This window comes from Rhinopithecus roxellana, chromosome 9 (genome assembly GCF_007565055.1).
Source record: "Rhinopithecus roxellana isolate Shanxi Qingling chromosome 9, ASM756505v1, whole genome shotgun sequence".
Classification (NCBI taxonomy): domain Eukaryota; kingdom Metazoa; phylum Chordata; class Mammalia; order Primates; family Cercopithecidae; genus Rhinopithecus; species Rhinopithecus roxellana.
In genome coordinates this window covers 125,736,829-125,757,226 of record NC_044557.1, presented here as the reverse complement: position 1 = coordinate 125,757,226, position 20,398 = coordinate 125,736,829, and the positions used below count along the sequence as shown (strand labels likewise).

General features: G+C 43.4%; 1 protein-coding gene across 3 annotated transcripts in view; it reads left to right on the top strand.

Moving 5' to 3' along the window:
- Window positions 1-5,032: 5,032 nt before the first annotated feature.
- The window catches only part of MSRA (methionine sulfoxide reductase A), a 365,945-nt gene continuing 350,579 nt past the window's right edge, over window positions 5,033-20,398 (top strand). For all 3 annotated transcript variants that reach the window (XM_010353452.2, XM_030937674.1, XM_030937673.1), the window contains exon 1: window positions 5,033-5,465. In XM_010353452.2, coding sequence (XP_010351754.2) covers window positions 5,324-5,465 — 142 coding nt within the window. In that variant the 5' untranslated portion in view covers window positions 5,033-5,323. The remainder of the gene's footprint in view (window positions 5,466-20,398) is intronic.

Sequence of the window (20,398 nt, the reverse complement as noted above, 5' to 3'; positions counted from 1 at the left end):
ATCAGAGCTTAATGTGACTTAGATTTAAAAAATGTTAAAGTTTTAGTTGTCATTTCTGAAAATCATAGATGATGGCAAAGAGAAGTTTTAAAATTATTTAGGTTCTGGAATCTAGATTTTGAGGGTCCAACAGATTCTATCAGATGCTGTCGAATATCCTGTATTTCCTAGCTCTTCCCATGGTTTCTGGTATATTCCAAATTTATTTATATTCAGCAATGATAGCTTTAACAGTGAGCTAAGTTTTAGTTTTGGATTCAGTGTGCAACCTGGAATGGGTGAAGGCAGCTGAGATCAATCACAGATTCTGGGGCTCTAGAGACATGTTTATTGAGGGCCAGGATATTGGGTGTGGGTTCCACCAGAACAATAAATCTCAAAGTTTGCTGCCTGAACTAGCAGTGTTAGCATCACCTGGGAATTTGTCAGAAATGCAAAGTTTCAGGGCTAACTCAAACTACTGGATCAGAAACTCTAGGTTGGGGCCGGGCAATCTAGTTTAATAAACCCTCCATGTGATTCTGGTGTATGCTGATGTCTAAGTACCACTGAGCCACTCAAAATCATAGTGGCTTAAACATAGTAACAGTTCACTTTCTTACTGTCTTAGTCTATCGGGCTGCTATAACAGACTACCATAGACTGGGCAGTTTAGAAACAACAAGAGTTGAGAAGTTTAGCAGCCACTGAACTGCCTTTGCACCTTGGTTGAAAATCAACTGACTATGGATGTGTAAGGTTTTGTTTTGTTTTTTTGGACTATTTTGCTCCATTAATCTATTTGTGTCTTTTGTGGTCAACACCACACTTTCCTGGATATCGTAGCTTTATAGTAAATCTTGAATTCAGGAAGCCTCCTGCTGTCTTATGGAGGTGGAGGAGGGGAGGATGGGAAGACCTATGAGTACTGAGTCAGAGTGGAGAAATGTCCTAACAACTCTCCTGCACCCTGTCCCCCAGTACAGAGGCCTCCAAATGGAGGTTTCTGGGCTCAAAATGCAGATATAAATTATCAGCATGGCTGGCCTGGGGTAAGGCCTGAGTCCTTGACTGCAACTTCCTTCAGAGACTGCAGTTCACTGCCTGTGCTCTACATCTGGTGTGAGTACGGCAGCTAGGCAAAGCTTTGCAATTGCCATGGTCAGGCCTGATTTTGGCCTGGAACTGGACTTCTCAGTTTTTGGCTATAGTAGGCCCTCTGCATTTGCACTTGAGTTTTAGAATAAGCTTGCCAATTGTTGAATCTATAGATCATTTTGGAGAGAACCGGCATTTAAAAATACTGAGGCTTTGGATCCACCAACATAGTTAGCTCCACATTTAATTAGATCTTTTACATTTCTCATAGCAATGTTTTACAGTTTTGATGTGCAGGTCTAACATATCTTTAGTCAGACACAAATTTTAAATATTTTTGATGATAATAAATTAGTATTTTAAAAACATTGATTTCCATTTTTTGTCTTATAGAAATACGATTTTTGCATATAGATTTTGTAGCTGCAATGTTGCTAAACTAATATTAGCTCCAGATTTTCTGTAGAGACCATGACATTAACTTAAATTATGTGGTATTAATTTAACTGACAGGCAGCACAGGCATTATAGGTGAAAAGCTGGTGACCAACCCCCTCCTTTTTTTTTTTTCCTGCCACAAGATATTTGATAAAACTGTCAACTCAATACCTTAGCAGGCAGACTACCTGCTCTTTGAATCTGGATTAGCAGGGAAAATGGTTGGGAGTGAATCTCTGGGTGAGAAAGCACTGACTTCTTCCTGTCTCTTTAGCAAAGTACTTTGAGAAAGATGAACTCAGGTAAAAACCACTCATTTTGTTGAACAGAGCTGGAAGGAAATAAAGCTATGCTAAGACTGGAGTTCTCTGCCTGTAGTCTGCAATACAAATTGACTGAGTGGTGATTTCAAGCCTTCTAGTATTGATAAAGCCAAGAGCTATAACACTTCCGATAGCAGAAGATAAAACTGTGACCCAAGGCACTTCTCAAAGGCCATCAGCAAAGTGTTCTCTGCTGGACAATGGAAGCCAGACAAGCAATAGAGATCATATTAAGGGCACTGCCTTCCTAACCATGCCTGCTGCTTTTGCTGGCTGCCAGTGTATAGCCATTAAGTTAGTAGGTACAGGAGATGTGAGAGTCTCGTAAAAAAAGATGAAGAGTAGTTAGGCATAAGAAATATGACTAATTGAGATCTGTATCTGTGGTTATTTGTAAAAGAACTATACAAGGAACAACTAGATAAGAAATCCATTCAGTACCTTTTAAAAATTGGATTGACAAAGAAGCTATTAAGCCTAGCTTGCCCATGCCTGTGTCTATCTGACCCTACTAAAGTAACCCGCAGTCCCTCAAAGTGCACCAGTAAGAAACTGGATATAAAAAGATGTGTAGCCTGTCATTGAGCACACTCTTCAGCATGCCCTTCAGATGGAACCATGGATCATGGGTAAGAACCTCCCAGTGAGTAAAGACTGCAGATGCTACTAAAGACCTTCAGATGCAACAAACGAGAGTTCCTCCTGGAAAACAGAACTGGCGTCTAACCAAGAATTTACTTCACCACCTTTGCAGTCTAATCTCTCTTCACATTTGCTTAGACAAAGAACTACTATTTTGTCCTCACTCTTCTTCCAAATTAGTTTTCGTGCCCTACTTCAACACTGCATACTGGCTGTGTGGGGAAGGGAAAGGGGAATAAATAACAATTTACTCTGTAGCTCAATGGAGTTATAACAGACTTGTAAGGGACTGTTACATCTTTAGATCATGGATGCTGAGCTGGATGCAGTAACTGCTTAGAACTTTCGGTTTTCTCTCTTCACACAGGGTGTGTTCTATGTGTCACAAGGGTATCCATGGATATTTGAGGGGCCAGAGGAGTAGATTGTCACACAGTTGTCCAAAAAACACTCTTGTTTTATTATTAGAACTGCCAACTATCCAAATATTAGTTGGATCTATAGTCACTGTGCAAGAAAACCTCATCTCCCACCTTCCCAAGTTAGATGTGGCTGTCAGATCAACAGCAGCATTAGATTCTCATCAGAGGACAAACCCTATCGTGAACTGTGCATGTGAGGGATCTAGGCTGCACACACCTTAAGAGAAGCTAACTCATGCCTGATGATCTGAGGTGGAACAGTTTCACCCCCAAACGATCCCCCATCTCCTCGTCCCCATCTGTGGAAAAACTGTCTTTCACGAAACTCGTCCCCGGTGCGAAAAAGGTTGGGAACTGCTGGGTGAGGTGGAATGTCTGAAGAAAAGAAGTCCTAGTGGTGAAAAAGGCATGACTGAAGGCAAGAATGTTCAATTCTTTCCTCAGAAAACCAAAGAAACTCAACGTAGCTTTGCGTGCAGCTATTCTGCTAAATGAAAAACACTTGTTTTTGAAATAAGATGTATCTGCTCTTTAAAAATGCTTATTCTTTTATAATTATAAAAGTAACAGCCATTGGAACACTTGAGAATGCCGTAACAACACAGAACCCTTAAAAAAGTTTAAAGACGATGAAAATCAGTAGAATCCCACTACCCTGAACAACAAAAAAATTGTATTTTTTTCCAGTTGTTCAGTGGGTGCGCAACAGGAAGTGCATGCATTTTCATACATACTACATGTATACACACACACACACTGCATTTGTTTTACTTTTTCATTTAACATCAAAATTGTATCAGGTTTTGTTTTTGTTTTGAGACAGGGTCTTGCTCTGTTGCCCGGGCTGGAGCACAGTGGTGTGATCACAGCTCACCGCAGCCTCTACCTCTCTGGCTCCAGCATTCCTCCTGCCGCAGCCTCCCAAGTAGTTGTGACCACAGGTGTGCGCTGCCACACCACCATGCCCAGCTACTTAAAAACATTTTTTGTTTTCGGTAAAGATGGTGTCTCAAACTCCTGGCCTCCAGCAATCCTCCTGCCTCAGCCTCCCAAAGTGTTGGGATTACAGGCATGAGCCATCATGCCAAATAAGTATTTCTTCACACTAAACATTCTTCAGCTCTTAGTTGCAGAGTATTTCTAGCATGTGAAACTGCATACCATCAACCACAAAACACAGAAAAATCAGCATGTATCAAAAAGAAATAACTGAAAAACACAAAATATTGTCTTTGACAGAACAACTATTTTTTCAGACCGTTAACTGTGACCAGGCCTTCACAAGCCTAGAAGGGACTCCTGGGGGTGTTTTCATAAAAGGCCTGTGGAACCGACTTGGTATAGCCTCACAGCAATAACAAACAGTTTAGGGATGATTTTGCCCAGGGGAAATACAAATTACAAAATCAAAGCTAGAACCTTTTTAGTGTTGTATGCCTGGCAACACACTGCAACTTAGCACTGCTAAGCCTCCTCCCCTGCTTACAGTCCAGACCACATGAAAACAAAGTGTTAACTAAATCCATGCAGGAAGCTGGGTGAAAGCTTCCTTTCTGTGGGTGCTGATCTTAAGTTCCTTCCCTTATCTGAGACCACCTGCCCATTTTGGCAGAACATATGTTAAACCAAAATCTCACACAGATTAACTCCCAAGTCACTCACCTGGCTCCAACCACTTTACATTTAGTTTGAGAATTTGTCACAGGAACAAACAGAAACGATTTGAGAAACAAGAACGATACACCACCACCATTAAGTCCACCTACACTGCCTTAATGGTGCTGTTGGTGCCTTGCTACCGCATTTCGGCCCCTGCAAAATGGGCTTAAATATATTTGTAAATACATAACTTAATATTGAATTCATCTTCCCTATTCCGCGCACTTTGAGAACTGTGCTTAGTTTTCACTTTGGACGAATAGGAACCCTTCTGATGACCGTCATGACAATGTCTCCAATAAAAACGGACAGTCTAGCTGGCTGCAAGGCAGATCCTCTTCTGTCTTACTGGGCACTGCTGAACTGCGAGGTCGGGGCGACAGGGCAGGAACTTTAAAATCAAACCCCATCCCCAAGGGCTCGGCGCTGTTTTTTGGCCTCTACCGCTTCACGTACTTGGTGCGACAGGCGTGCACTAGTTCTCTGCCCGAGAACTTCGTCCCGAGAGCAGAACCTCTGGAACTCGCCGGGCCACACCCCCGTCCGGGGAAGGAACACGCCCCCGGTGACATCCTGTACGGTCCCGGCCTTGGGCAACCTCGATTACGGGCGGCCGCCAACTCCGCCAGCAGCGCCCCGCGCCCGCCCGCGCCCCTGCCGCCCCCCGGTTCCGGCCGCGGACCCCACTCTCTGCCGTTCCGGCGGCGGCTCAGCCGCCGGTAGGGCCGACCCGGGCGACTGCCTCTTGGCTGGCGCCCTCCCATGCTCTCGGCCACCCGGAGGGCTCGCCAGCTCCTCCTCCTCCACAGTCTCTTTCCCGTCCCAAGGATGGGCAACTCGGCCTCGAACATCGTCAGCCCCCAGGAGGCCTTGCCGGGCCGGAAGGAACAGACCCCTGTAGCGGGTAAGCACGGGCCACACGGAGGGCACGGGCGGCGATGCTGCGCATGCGCGCCTGTGCCCGGCGGCAGCGCGCCCTCCGTTGCCCGGAAGGAAGCCGCGGGCTGGCCTCTGGCGGGTCGCCGGGTGGGGGTCTGCGCAGGCGCGAAGGGCCCCGGCCGTGGTCGGGGCGACGCTGAGGTCTAGTGACGCCCCTTTGTCTTTGTTTGGCTTCTCATCGTCTGGAGCTAAACTGGGCACTTTGAAGGAGCCTAGTGCGTCGGTCTCACTTACCCGAAGTGCATACCGTGGCGGCCCCAAGTTTTGGGCAGGAAATGTGCCGCTGGGGTCTGCCTTTGCTCGCGGGCGTCCGCGGTGCTGTGCCGGCATCCTCCTTTCTTGTCTCCTCTGCGCCGGCCGCCGGGACCCAGGGCACTTGCAGCGGGGCTGGTGCGAGTGTTGTCCCGGGAAACGCCGGAATGAGAGGAGACGATGAAAACCTTAAGTGTGAAGCTGCGTCTTAGGCCAGTGTTCGGGCTGCAAGAGTCATCCCTAGTGCCCCCTCGGGCCCTAGGTTGGCCGGGCTGTCGCCAGGGGCCAGGAGCTGCCGTGTGCTGGGTCGGCTTAAAGCGATACTTCTCAAACTTGGAAAACTTTCTAGTCGTTCTCACACCAGTACTTTGGGAAAATACAATAAGAGGGAAATACTAGAAAAATGTTCACGTGCTTCGTTGCCATGTAATGGTAAATTGCTATAAAAGTTATCAAAATCTTTCAATTTCTGCTTTAGACAGCAGAAATTTCCCAGTACGAGAGCCACACTTTAGTATTACCTTAGTGCAGCGCTTCTCAAAGTGCCTGCACCTGCTGCAGCAGCAGCAGCAGCATCACCTGGGGTGGCCTTGCCCCATTACTGAATTGGAGACCCTGGGGGTGGAGCCCAACAAGCGCTAAAACAAGCGCTCCAGGTGATTCTAATGTACCCTGAAGCTTGTAAACCACTGCCTTAGAGCTGTTGGAGGATTAAGTGATGTTTAATCTTCTACACGTGGCTCAATGCCAGAGAAATTCAGCCTTTAAAACACTTCCTAGGAAGTTTCTTTTTCTTTTCCTTCAAGAATTGTTGAGGATAGGAGGAGGTCATATTGAGAGTTTGTCATCTCGTAGAATAATCGGTATGAGATTAGAAAAGGTAGAGGTTTTTTGGATTAGAGGCAGTTTAGAAATTGTGTGACTGGCTTATTAATCGAATTAGCAGTTTCTGTTTCCTGGTTTCCCCATCATTTCACCTCCGACTCAGCAGTAAAAGTTTATTTTTGATTCAAATGTAGAGATTGGGTTTTGAAACAAATCTAGATTAGTAAACATCTATACTTATATATATATAAAATATAACCAGATTATCTAAACCTTATAAATGTATCTTAAAAATTTTTCATTCTTTTACGGGCAGGTATTTATAAGTGCATGTTTAAAGGCAATACTTTTCAAATGTGAAACTTCCTCAGCTTGTGCTATACTTGCCGTTCACACACTACCGTATCTTTGCTATGCCTCCCATACAACAAAAAAACCAAATAATCAAAAAACTCTTTTTCAGATTTCCAAACTGGTTCAAGGTCAAGATGGACCAAAATTTACTTTGACTTTATCTTAAGCAAAGCCTTCCCAATCAGTTTCCCAATATGTAAATGACATTTTTGGTAAAAGATTAGCAAACATTTCAGAAATGAGGCAACAATTTTTTTCATATCCCCATCATAACTTTTAACTGCAAAACCTCAGGACCTGGTTCCTTTCCAGGCTCCGCTGTCTTCATAGAGCTGTGAGTGTTTTTGGTACACCGACACATCTCTGTATCTGGGCCAGCAAACTTTTTTTTTTTTTTTTGGTGTAGGGCCAAGCCTACAGTGCATATGTCCTTATTGTTCATCTGTTGTAACTTTTTCCACAAAAAGTGTTTGAAATTTAGATTGTGGACGTTCCAGTCTCCACTCCTGAGCCTTGACAGGTTGCTGAAAGCCCTGACTGGCTCCAGAAATGGGCAGTGTTATCTCTTCAGTGGGTTTCAGTGGCTGTAAACTTGAAACTTAAGGATTTAGTATTGTTCCGAATTCACCTCCACTGCAACTTGCATCCTGTTTAACAACTCCTCCCTTGTCCACATTGCCTCCATCTATGTCTGTTGTTATTTGTACCCTGACTCTCAAAAGTTGCGTGACAAAAGCATCACCTTTTGACTTCAGAAGGCCTGTTTCTTTAGTGCCTTTAGATCAGCCTAGTATCAGGTGTGTACCATTACCAAATACTTGTGGTGTTAAGGATTAGCATCTTAGCATTCATCCTACCATTTTTATATTGTTAAGGACAATTCCACCCTTTTACAAACTGTGGCCAAGTTTTCCATCTTGCGAGAAGGAGTCAAACCTGCAAACTTTTTCAATGTCTAATTTATCCCAGGCTCCCTAAAATGGATCAAAACATGAACAGGCCTACTTGGGTGAGTGGTGAAAACTGAACCTGCCCTGGACCGCCTCATTTGCAGCCTTCTCTGTTCAGGTTAGGGGGCGTCTGGGCAGCGCTGGCTGGCTGGTAGGGCACACAGCAATGTGTCTGCCCCTATATGTGGAGATGGTCTCATTCTGCTTCAGTGCTTGACCACCAAGCAATACTCTGAGAACTTGGGACTGAGGGACAAGGGGAATTCATTCTTGTTGAACTGTATTGGTATTATATCGTTCAAAATAGGCTGCAGGTAGAAGGCTCGTAATTAAAACCTCAGAGTGCCTTCCATTTTGTTAAGATGTGGGTTCCTTGCAGTCAGAACTGATCTTATTTCTGGTGAATTATTATAATTATTGTAAAAGTCCAATATGGCTTGATTCTGTGTCCTCACCTAAATCTCATTTCGAGTTATAATTCCCACGTGTTGGAGGAGGGGCCTGGTGGGAGGTGATTGAAACATGGGGAGTGGACTTTCCCCTTGCTGTTCTCGTGAAAGTGAATGAGTGCTCACGAGATCTGATTATTTAAAAGTGTGTAGCTTCCCCCTTTGCACTCTCTCTCTTTCTCCTGCTGCCTTGTGTGAAGAAGCGCCAGCTTCCCCTTCTGCCATGATTGTAAGTTTCCTGAGGCCTCCCTGGCCATGCTTTCTGTACAGCCTGTGAAACTGTGAGCCAATTAAACCTCTTTTCTTTATAAGTAACCCTGTCTCAGATAGTTCTTTATGACAGTGTGAGAATGGACTAACACAAAGCCCAACTTTTATGTAGAACTTGTTTTTGCATATTGGAAACATTGCTAATCTGTGTTTGGGAATGAATCTTACCTTATAGAGTATCAGTGGGATCAGGTGTTTGGGATTTGGAGCTGTCGTTTAAAATAACTTTGACAAGTTCGATTCTATCTTGGCTTTCTTTCGTTTACATTCTTAGTGTTCATTGTGTTTTTTTGGTACAGTGCTTTTTTGGGCACTAATAGATGTTAAAAACAGATGTAGCGCACCAACAGAAGGTATCCTTTTTTAAGAACTTTAAATAGAAAAAAACAGTAGAACAATGTATTAATCCAAAAGATGGCTCTTTGAAAAAAAATTGGACTACACCAATAACATTTATAAACTATTTTTCTCAAGAAAAATAAGAAAGTACAAATATACAAAATAAGACTTGAGGAGATCGTAAAAACAGATAATTGGAAGAATAATAGGAGACTACCTGAACTCTTTGAAAATAAATTTTAAAACTTTGATGAAAGTGATAATTTTTAGGAAAATATAATTAATCCTGATTGACCCGAGAACAGGTAGAAAATTTAAGCAAGTTGATTTTTATAGAAGAAATAAAGCTATTAAAGAGTTACCTCCTCCCAAAGCATTATGTCCAGTTTCACCAAGAGTACCTACTGAATATTTAAAGAGCAGATAATTCCAGAGTAGGAATAAATTGCTATTTCCTTAACATGATAACGCATCTATTTCAACCCAAAAGCCCACTTTAGGCTTAATGAAGAAATATTGAGATTTCCACTGTTGTTCAGACCAAGACGAGGAGTGAGCACAGCCTAGTACCTTTTACCAGGTGTGCACTGTTAGCAAATTTTTTGGTGTTATCTTAGTTTTAATCCCACCTTTAAAAATAAATCATACCTTTTTTGTATTAAGGAAACGTCCACCTTTTTATTAAGTGTGATCTAGTCGTTGATTTATACTTTGTAAGAAGGTACGATTCAAACCTTTAAACTTTTTATTGTTTTATGTCTCCCAGGCTACCTAAATTGGATTATAACATGAACTGGCCTACTTTGAGTGATTGGTTATTATTTTACATTGTAGGTACAGCCAATGTGGTCAGACAAAGCAATTCGAGAAGTACAAAAAAGGAAAAAAGATCAGAAGTTCTTAAATACATAAGGGAATGTAGCATTTGATAAAGGTGGTATCTCAAGTCAGTGGGGAAAAGGAAATATTCAATAAATGATGTTGGGACAACTGGGTAGCCATATGGAAAAAAAGGTTGGCTCTCTACACTGTAAGACGGGATAAATTTTAATGTTTGATGGAATAAATTCCAGATACATAATAGCTCACACTTGTTAAGTGTCTTATATACCAGGCACTGTAGTAATTTACTAATACATTTAATCCTCACAGTAACCCAAAGAAGTAGTAACTGTTATCACCACTGATAGATGTGGAAACTGAGACCCATAGATGTTAGGCAGTTTAAACAACGTACATTGCTAATAAGTAGTGGAGCTGGGGTATGAACCTATCAGTTTGGCTATAGAGTTTCTGGCCTTAACTCCTATACTCTTTTTCCATTTAGATAATTGTAAAAAATGAAACAAAGTATGAGAATAGAATGTTTTTATAATCCGGGTGTGAGGAAAGCCATGACCTAACCATGACTTGAAAATCAGAAAACGTAAAAGACTGATAAATTAGATCATATCACAGTAAAATCTTCTGCATGGCAAAAATCACCATAAGCAAAGCCAAAAGACAAGCTATGGTAAATAGTTGCAATTCATATCATAGATGAAGGACCAATCTTTTTAGTTATATAAGAAGCTTCTAGAAATAAAAACACCAACATCCATTAGAAAGATAGACATCAGGTTATGAACAGACCGTTTACAGAAAAGTACAGTTGACTCTTAAGCATATAAAAAGATGCTCAGCTTCACTTATAATGAGAATGCAAATATCATTTTCATTTTTCAGATTGGGAAAAATCCAGAACTTTGACGATACACTGTGTTGGTAAATTTTTAAGGAAAAAGACACTCTTATACATTGCTGGCAAGAGTATAAATTGGCTCAACTCTTATGGAAGGCAGTTTGGTTGTACCTATGAAATTTAAATGCATATACCTTTTGACCCAGGAATTCAATTTCTGGGAATTTATCCTCTGAACGTAACTTCCATGCATGCCAAATGATGACTGTACCAGGTTATTCACTGCAGCTTTGTTTGCAGTAGCACAGGACTGGAAACAACCCAGATGCCTATCAATAGTGGCTAGTTAAATAAATTATGGTTCATTGTCACAATGGATACGCAGCTGTAAAAAAGAATGTGGAACATCTGTATGAATGGGTATGGAGGGATTGCCAAGATGTAGCATTAAGTGAAAAAAGCAAGGTCTTAACAGTGTGTATATATAGAGTATTCTAATTTTTCTGTGAACAGAAGGGAAAATAATATGTATAGAGAAACTTTGAAAGGATAGCTAAGAAATTAATAGTTGGGGAGGGGACTGTGTAATGAGATGAGAATCGATGGAAGCATAGACTTTTTACTTAATGCTTCTTTTGTAACTTGCTTCTTGTAATGTGACTGCATTTGTGAATTAAATAACTCCACTTGGAAGATGATCTGTCTTGCTGTTTTTAGTCTAATTGACCACCTTTCTGTCATCTTTTGTCATACTTATTTCAAGTTTTTTTTTTTTCCCCCAATTTTGCTCTCTTTTTCTTGTCAAGTACATCTTTTTTCTCCAACTTGCTTTTGTAATCAAAATCTACATTTTGGCGTGATTTAAAAATCTAAATTTAGAGAGTGAAATCGGAATAAGTTAATCCAAGTCATTTTACATTTCATAAATATTCATTTATATTGAAACATCAATTGTGGTGGCATCATTTATACAAAGAACAGATCTTTGGGGACAAATTCCTTCCACTATTATGTAGAAAGCATTATGTGTATTTCTTTTATTGTGAGTGATGTACATTGATTTTTAAAAGAAAATGATAGAAAACAGTTTTCCTTTTAGAGAAGTTTTCCCCAATGTGTGATTAATTTCTGAATTGTAGGATACAGAACTGTTATTTTCCCTCTTTGCATCCTGCCCAGAGCTCTTTGATTTTACAACCTGTTCCAGAACGTTTTGTGTTTCCCTGAAGTCCCTGGGATGAGGGTATTCAGTACCTCCCACAATGTGATCCTTACCTACTTTCCCAGTCTTTTTCTCCACTGTGTCCCCATAGAACCCCATCTCCTGCCTAATGTGTTTTACTGTTCTGCCTCTGTATTGCTCACACGACCATACCCATAGTGTGGATTGCACACTCGGATCTTTTTACTTATTCATTAAATGTCTATTAAAGGCCTGCTTAGGAAAGACCTGTGTTGTCCATATATCCTTATCATCAAGGAAGCATCCTTGAAATTTTCCCTGCCCTAATTCCATTTCTCCCAGAAATCCATCCCTTTTCTCTCCAACTTAAGTGATCCCTTTCTTATCTACTGGACAAATAGCTATGTACTACTTTATGAATCCTTTCTATGGCATCTTGCATTGCTAATTAGATGTTTTATTGCACAGAACTTGCACAATCTGTCTCACCTCCCCACGTGGTAATCTCACAGCACTTCCCCAAGAGTGCTGCCCACACCAGGCAGTCAATAGTGGTTTATGGACTTTGGGAAGAATATGGTTAATGCCTGAGAACAAAGACCAGAAATGTGGTCTTTTTGTGTGACCACGATGATACAGAGAAGTTAACAGAGCTGCCACCATGGTCCATGGGGCATGTTCTGAGTTCTTTCAGTAGTGGTGATGGATTTTTGCTGATTTCTCTGAACTTTTCCCCGAGTTATTTTTGTGACTTTGGCCAGGATGAAGGGTGGGGAACCTCTCATCTTTAGATCTCTGAGTGGAGACTTGTTAGGCATCTGCAGCAGTGGTGGAGAAAAGGTCATCAAGCTCAGTGCAGTCCACGTGGGGCCTTGGCCTGCGACCCTCAGGCTCAGGAGTCCCTGTGAGCCCCTGCCTTGGGTGGCGGGGGGAGGAGAGGAGGACAGCTGACCCAAGGAGTGGGAGGCTGGTTAGGTGAGGAGACATCAGCCTGGGGCATGGGTCTCGTGAGTGTGAGTGGCCATCAGGCCCTCAGCGAGGACCAGAGTGGAGGCCTCTTTGCTAAGCTTGGTGTGGCTCCTGCATGGGTCCCAGCAGCCTGCCTGCCATTGATCACCCCTTACTCCTTGGCAGATGGCCAGGCCCCTTCCCATGCAGCAGCAGCAGCTGACTGGCCCTGCCCTCCTGTGCTCGCTGACATCACCAACCCTCTGGGGATGTATGGAAGACTGAATTCTGCAAGGGATGCTTTCAGGGTGTTAGTGCATGATGAATGGAAGTTGTAGATCTTCTACAGGCTGCTCTTATCTTTCTCACATCATAAACTCCAAGTTTGAGAGCATCACAATATTCATTGATATGTGTAGCACTACATAGTGAACTGAGGGCAGGAATTGACTTATTCTTTGTGCCTGGAACACAGTAAGCTGATGATAAATACTTGTTGGAAGACTGTAGCATATAACCTGTTGAGTTCTTTGGGAGGCCAGGGTTCCTCTGAGCAGTATCATGCCAACAGACACACGCATGTTGTGTATTATGGCACGTAATCGGTAAGGCCATAAGTATTTGAGTAATGGGGAGGAGTACAGTGCATTGAAGGATACAGGAAGCATCCGGGTTTGGGAGCTCAGGCCTGCCATTTGTGGTTATGTTATTGGTTTTTCCTATCACATCAGAAAACTTTATTTGCTGGATGGAATTTCTGCAGCCAAATGAAAATGTATGTGATAGGAGTGGATCGTGTTAGCCAAGTCAGATTTCTAATGAGGCCCTGAGTTGTTATAAGGTAGCAATTCCACTATTTCCACTGGTGTCTGTCTCCTTACCACATTTTAAGCTAAAAGAGGTAAGAAGTCAGGAGGGTAAGAGTCTGGCCATGGCTTTGCTTTCTTCTCTTGCTTGTAACCACCCTTGTCTGAAATCTACATTTCACCTTGGGAAAGTTCTGCCTTTCTGTTTCCAAATACTTTTGAGATGCTGTAACCCTGAACTCAGATCTAAAACCAGACTTACCATTTGCTTCCAAAAGATTGACTGGATATTTTAATTTCCCAACCTCTCTCAATGGCACTGCTCTCCTCTCAAATCCCAGAAGCTGCAGTCAGGGTCATCTTTGAGCCTTACCTCTGCATTTGAGTTATCCTTCCTCCCATGAGTCCCGATGACTTCTTTCCTTCATTGGTCTCTGATCTGTCTTCACTCTCCCCTGCCTGAGCTGTTCAGAGCATTATCAACATCTACCTAAAATTTGAATTTCATTCTCTCACTGCTTAGGGAACAGCAGCGACTCTGACCTATCCAATGACACTCTTCAGTGGTGGACACTTTCTGTGATTTGCTGCTGGCCTCAGTGTTCCAGATCTCCACTTCCACCCTGAGGCTGGCTCCTGCTCTGAGCTCCTTCCTCCCAGGTTGCTGTGGTCTGAATGCATATGTGCCCCTACTGAATTCACGTTAGAATCCTCACCTGCCAGGTGATGGGATTAGGAAGTGGGGGCTTTGGGAAGTGAATAGTCATGAGGGTGGAACCTGCATGAATGGGATTAGTGCCCTTATAAAAGAGACCCCAGAGAACTAGCTAGTCTCTTCGGCCGTGTGAGGACACTGTGAGAAGGCACTGTCCGTGAACCAGAATTTGGGCTCTCACCGGACACCGAAACTGCCAGCGCTTTGATCTTGGACTTCCAGTCTCCAGTGCTGTGAGAAGTTTCTATTGTTGATAAGCTGCCAGGTTATGGTAAATTGTTACAGCAGCCTGACGGACTGAGACACAGGATGTTTTCTGTTTTTCTTGCAGCCTTGTCTAAAACATCTTGGGACTTTCAAGGCTAAAGTTGGCTTCTTCCACTTCTCTGCCACCCCCTGGGGCTGTTTCAGCTTAGATTGCTCTTAGAGTTGGAGCTGGAACTAGGGCTTTGGGACTGTTTTGTGCTTTCATTTCAGTGTCTCTCCTTGGGGAGGTGGAGGTAGAATCCCTTTGGTGCTTGGTGATAGTCATTTTCCCTCCTGTGTTTTCTGAACTCCTAGCCTGGTTATGGAAGCTGCTGGCATGATCAGAGTTCTCAGATTCCAGCTGCTCTCTCCTGGATATCCTATCAAAATGCTCTCGCCGTTCAGTGAGATACTCAACGACTTTGACTCATGATGCCAAATGCTTGATTTTTTCCTTCACCAGAGGCCTGCGTGTCCTCTGGGTTAGCTGGTACCTCTTCTGTAAGCTGGGCCTCTTATGAAAGGGGACATAGACTATTGCCCAATGTTTAAAAAAAACAAAAAGGTATGGTTACTTGTATTTCTGTAGGAATTTTGTATCCTTTCATGGAAGTGCTGTAGTGTTTCTCAGCAGGGTATATTTCTGATTCACTAACTTGTTGAACAAGTGTATTACATTTGCATCATAATACAGCAAAGGCTAGTAGTAATGAAACTGGAAGAAATGTGGTGACTATATTTAGATGATTATATTATAATTACATTAAAGTATAAAATTTAGGAGCATCGGATGTCTTCCCAGAGCATGTTTATAAAATGAATTCTTTCAAAGATGTTACCATTGGAAAGTAATATTAGTGTTGAATTTTCCTTTAAAAAGTTTTCATGTTTTACCTTTGATTTAAAAAAATTAGTTTGCCATTAGATATTTTATACTTTGCGTAGGTCAAAAGTTATGTGCAAAATTAAAAAGCATTGTTCAGATGAGGCTACAGATTATTCTTTGGCCTGCTGAAAAGATCTGATATTTTAACAGTTGTACCCAAAAGAGAAGAGTCATGAAAATGAAATACTTTGAGGGAATTCATAGCTTTCCAGCTGGGGAAAATGAGACCTGAAGTAAAAAATTTTGAATGCAGTGTCGTTAGCAGATGAAAAGAAAACCGCGTAAGAGTTTGCAGAATGGAATAGCCGGCTGCCACAGAGCCCCCGAGAAAGCATTGCATTGCTGAGAACTCCGTTGCCTTACCTCTTTCGGGGAGACAGTTTATAAAGAGCCACCTCATCTACCAGTGAGCCTTCTGCAGGGACTTCTGCTGGTCCCTGGGGTGTCTGGCTTACCATTCAGCATTCCTTGCACCCTGAGATATGTGCATCAGCATGAAGGAGTGCTTCTCAGAGCCCCAGGGTGTCTGAGTGGTCCTGATAACCAGACGCTCAGGCGGTCTGTCCCTGACCAGCCAACCCATTTGACCCTCCTTGCTTAGGAATTGCTAGCATGTATTTTCTTTACTACTCATTTGGTATGCAGTCATATTATTTGAAGACTTCATATATTGTCTTTTTATTGTTTAAGTTTATGATAGTGATTAATGTATTTCTCTTTTCTCTATAATGGCATTGCAAATCTAATGAGAGCTTATTTACTTATGTGGATCCCTCCCACACCTACACATGTCTGTTACATGATAACCGTTAGTTAAATGAACTAAAGAATGATTGAGCTTATACTCTGTGGTATTGTATTTGGAAGCTGTGTGTTCAATAAAACTCTTTTAGTATAATTCAGGCCAATAAGTATTAATATTAATGAATCTCAATAAATGGAAGCTATGTTTTTACCTTCTAGCACAAACCATTCATCTTCAGAAATTTTGTTATGATTGTGTGTGTGCGTGTCCAATGGCTGACTTTCCAAGCAGTTATTAGAAGAGATCTGAGTTTTTAGCTTCTGCATTACGATTCATGTTCAATATTTATGGAAGAGAAGTCTTTCTACAAATATGTAAAAATATTGGTGAGTGAAGGAAATGGCTCCCAGTATGACAGAAGAAAATATCCTAGAGAGATCCACAGTTATCTTCAGTTTCCCCAAGGTTGTGTTTACATAAAAAAGACATTGTTTTATGTTCTAGCATCAAGAGATGATTTTATGATCTAACAGATTCCACGAAGAACTCTCGTAAGGTGGTTCTCAGTCCCGGCATAACTGCTTCGGAGATCCCAGAGCAATATTAGTCTCTGGATTTATTGGTTTTGCTGCATTCTGTTAGCATCATTCATATTTTTCTCCCAAGGGTACCACTTTCCTCCCTTTTGCTAATACCAAGATATGGAAACTCATTTATGCCGTGGAGTGTGGTGCTGGGAAATGAACGCTTGCTTATTACCTCTCCACAGGACCTTTCATGACCGTACTTCGATGTCTGCCACCTCAGTATAAATAGGCACATTCAGAAATGTGTTCTCTAGTGAAGGACATGTTGGCTTGGTGGAAAGCTCAGGGACTTCACGTTTGGACTGTGAGTTGGAGCTGCACGTCATGTGCTTACTGGCTGTGTGACCTTGGATAAATTTGCCTCAGTTTTCCCATTTGTAAAACAGACAGTGGCTATTTCTGGGAATAGATGAGATAATAGGGAAAGAGCCTAGAATGGTACCTGGCTCCTGCCAGATGCACAGAATGTTTGTTTTGCAGTGTGATGGGTCCAGTAGGGACACTTAGGGGACAGTGTACTGTCATGCTGTTGCCCTGTTTTGTAAGAGTGACTGATGGCTATGTGACATCACCACACTTCCTGCAAGAGCTGCGGTGTATGGCAGGCAGCTAAGCTGTAGGCGCACACGGCCTTTAGCTCCACCTGAGCTCCAACCTTCCTTTTCGGAGGACTGGCCTCTGGGTCCACCTGTGAAGCAGGAAGGTTGATTATTACTTAAACCCATAGTCCTGTAACCTCTTGGGAAAAGATTCTCTCAAAATGACTCTTGATGGTCAACATGGGTATGCATTTATGCAGCTTCCATTCCCATTGCTTCCTGCAGGCAGTGTTGTTCCTGATTGCCCCAGTCTAGTTTATCACAAGGGAATTGCTTTGCAGGGCAGTGAGCTCCCTTTTGGCAGAAGAAAGAGTCAAACAGAGGCTGGGAGGTTCCCTTACACACAGTGGTGGCTGGCTTTGGAGTGCCTCCCAGCTCTGGATTCTACTTTCCTAGTCTCCTGCCTTTCCGCAAGTGTCTCCACCCAGCTCCGACAGAGTGGGTAGCATCAGGAGAAGGGAGTGCAGGGATGAGTGTTGTGGGATCTCAACATTTAAGAGCAGACGATGGCGGGTGGGGGAAGAGCATACACTGGGGCCGGGTAGGGGGAGGGAGAACAGTAGAAAAAGAAAAGCTAATGCCTGCTGGGCTTAATCCGTAGGTGATGCGTTGATGGGTAAATGTGTGCCATGGTTTGCTGCACCTATGTAATACACCTGCACATTCTGTACATGTATGTCAGAACTTAAAAAAAGAACAGAGGACAAGGAGCCTCCAGGTTCATGTGGAAAAAGGAGTTAGAAAAGCAAAGAGTACTCAGGAAACCAAGAGAAATGAGAACATCAGGAAGAAATGGCTGGTCGGCCACAGTCATTGCATTTGGCAACCAAAAGCTTTTGCCAGCAGTGATGGGCGAAGACAGGGAGGGCAGGAGCCAGGCACCATGGCCAGGTGGGAAGTGTGGAGACCTACAGATCCTGGCTTCTCTTTCAACAGCTTGGCTGGAAATAAGGTAGCAAGTTCAAAAGGGGTAGGGTTTTTAAAGGTGGGAGAGACTCAAAAATGTGTGTATTCTAAAGGGGGGAAGATAGGGGAAGATGTTGAAGAAAATCTAAATTTTGTACTACTGTTTGTCATTTTATACACGAATTCTTTTTGACAACCTGTCTCCTTTTTTTTTTTTTTTTTTTTTTTTTTTTTTGGAGAGACAGGGTCTCCCTATGTTGCCCAGGCTGGTCTTCAACTGCTGAGGTCAAGTGATCCTCCCTCCTCAGTCTCCCTGAGTGTTGGGATTACAGCCATGAGCCACCAGGATTGGACCCCTTTTGTTTTTTAAATTCATAGTTATTTTTCTGCTCTTTCTCTTCTCAGCCTCCCCCACTACCTCCCTCCTTCGCTTGCTTTCTGAGGCTTCTGACAACTCATCTGTTAATGAGTTTTTTACTGTCCTGTTCTGGAGGCCCTCAGTGCTGCATGGAATCTGGACCTGGCGACTTATTGTCCATTTAGGAGACTCGTGGTGTCCATTGGTCCAACTGACTCATCCCGGGCCGTGTGTTAGCCCTCTATAATTCTCTGCGTTGTTGCTACAGTATTTATGTGTCAAGATGTCTCTCACAGCATCTTATTCACCCTAATATTAGTGACAGTATTCACTAATATTTTCACTTCTGTGCTTAATTCCTTGAAGGTTTTGGGATTTAAGCCCAACCAAATTCTGTGGAGAGCAGTAGCATAGGAAATTAAACACACAAAATAAAAGTTTGATTTAGAACTGCTATAAAGCCAAATTGGGAAAATGTAGTCGCTGTTTTCCAGTAAGTACACAGTAACGGGTGTTTTGGATGGGGAGAGGTGAGTACTATAAAGATGTCTCTACAGTTTTGAAATTTCCTTTTCTGCTCTTTCTTTCCCCTTTCTTCCTCCTCCTTACCCTCCTCCTCCTTCCCTCCTTAGCCGGTTTGCTATCCAGTGTAATACCCACGGTGGAGCCCAGGATGGAAGCTGAAATGTGAGAGGTGTGTGTGGACGGTTGGTGTGGGCGTATGTTCACATTCATAGGTGGAGCCTGGTGTGATGGAGGTGGGTCCTGTAGGCTCACTGGGGACCCTTGGCCCAGCCCCCTTCACATGGCTCCTGTGGTGCTGGACTGGCCACTGAGACTCTGCCCTCAGGCACCAGTGACCCCTGGGATGGGTCATCTGACCCTGTCTGGACAGCGTCTCCTTCCTGCAGCTTGTGTGCCTGTTTTCCAGAGAATGGGAGCTGTAAACTGTGAAGCTCTAGGGCTGGCAGCCGCCATGGTGCTGCACCCTGGACAAGATCTGCTTCCAGCAGGAGAGGTTGGGGCCCATGGGAGGAGGCAGAAATGGTAGCTGGTCCCGCTGCCTCCAGGCTCCTGAGCTCTCGCCACGCCCCTGCCCTTCCCGTGGCTTCACTCTTCAGCATTGCCTTGGATTCTTTGACCAAAAACAACCAGTCCATCTCCCTGTTTCTCTTTACCTCTCTTTCCTGAAGCCACTCCAAGTTGGAATTTTTTCACCTGCAAGTGATTGAACGTAGATGTCTTCTTATCCTTAACAAGGTTTGTCTCGAATGGAAAGTAAATGAGGATCACATTTGGAGCCAGTGGTCCCTTGCTAGCTTTTCACACGAGCCACGCTTAGAAGCTGTGCTAGGGCCGCAGGCATGCTGGACGTTTGTGTTCCAATGTTCACTGCTGTGTCCTGAGACTCTGCCACTGGCAGGATCCTACCTGTGAGGTTTTGGGGACTGCTTCCCCATCCTGCAGAGTTTAGCGTTGCCCCCAGGCTCGCAGGTTTCAAGAACCAGGTGAGAGATAGCACCTGGCTCGGCGTATGATCTGGTACTTAAAAAAATTTTTTTTAGGCAGGGTCTCACTCTGTGGCCCAGGCTGGAGTGCAGTGGCACAATCTTGGCTCACTGTAGCCTCAACCTCCTGGGCTTAGGTGATCCTCCCATCTCAGCCTCCCAAGTAGCTGGGACTAACAGGCATGTGCCACCATGCCTGGCTAAGTATTTTTTGTAGAGACAGGGTCTCGCAATGTTGCCCAGGCTTGTCTCAAACTCATGGGCTCAAGCAGTCTGCCTGCCTAGGCCTCC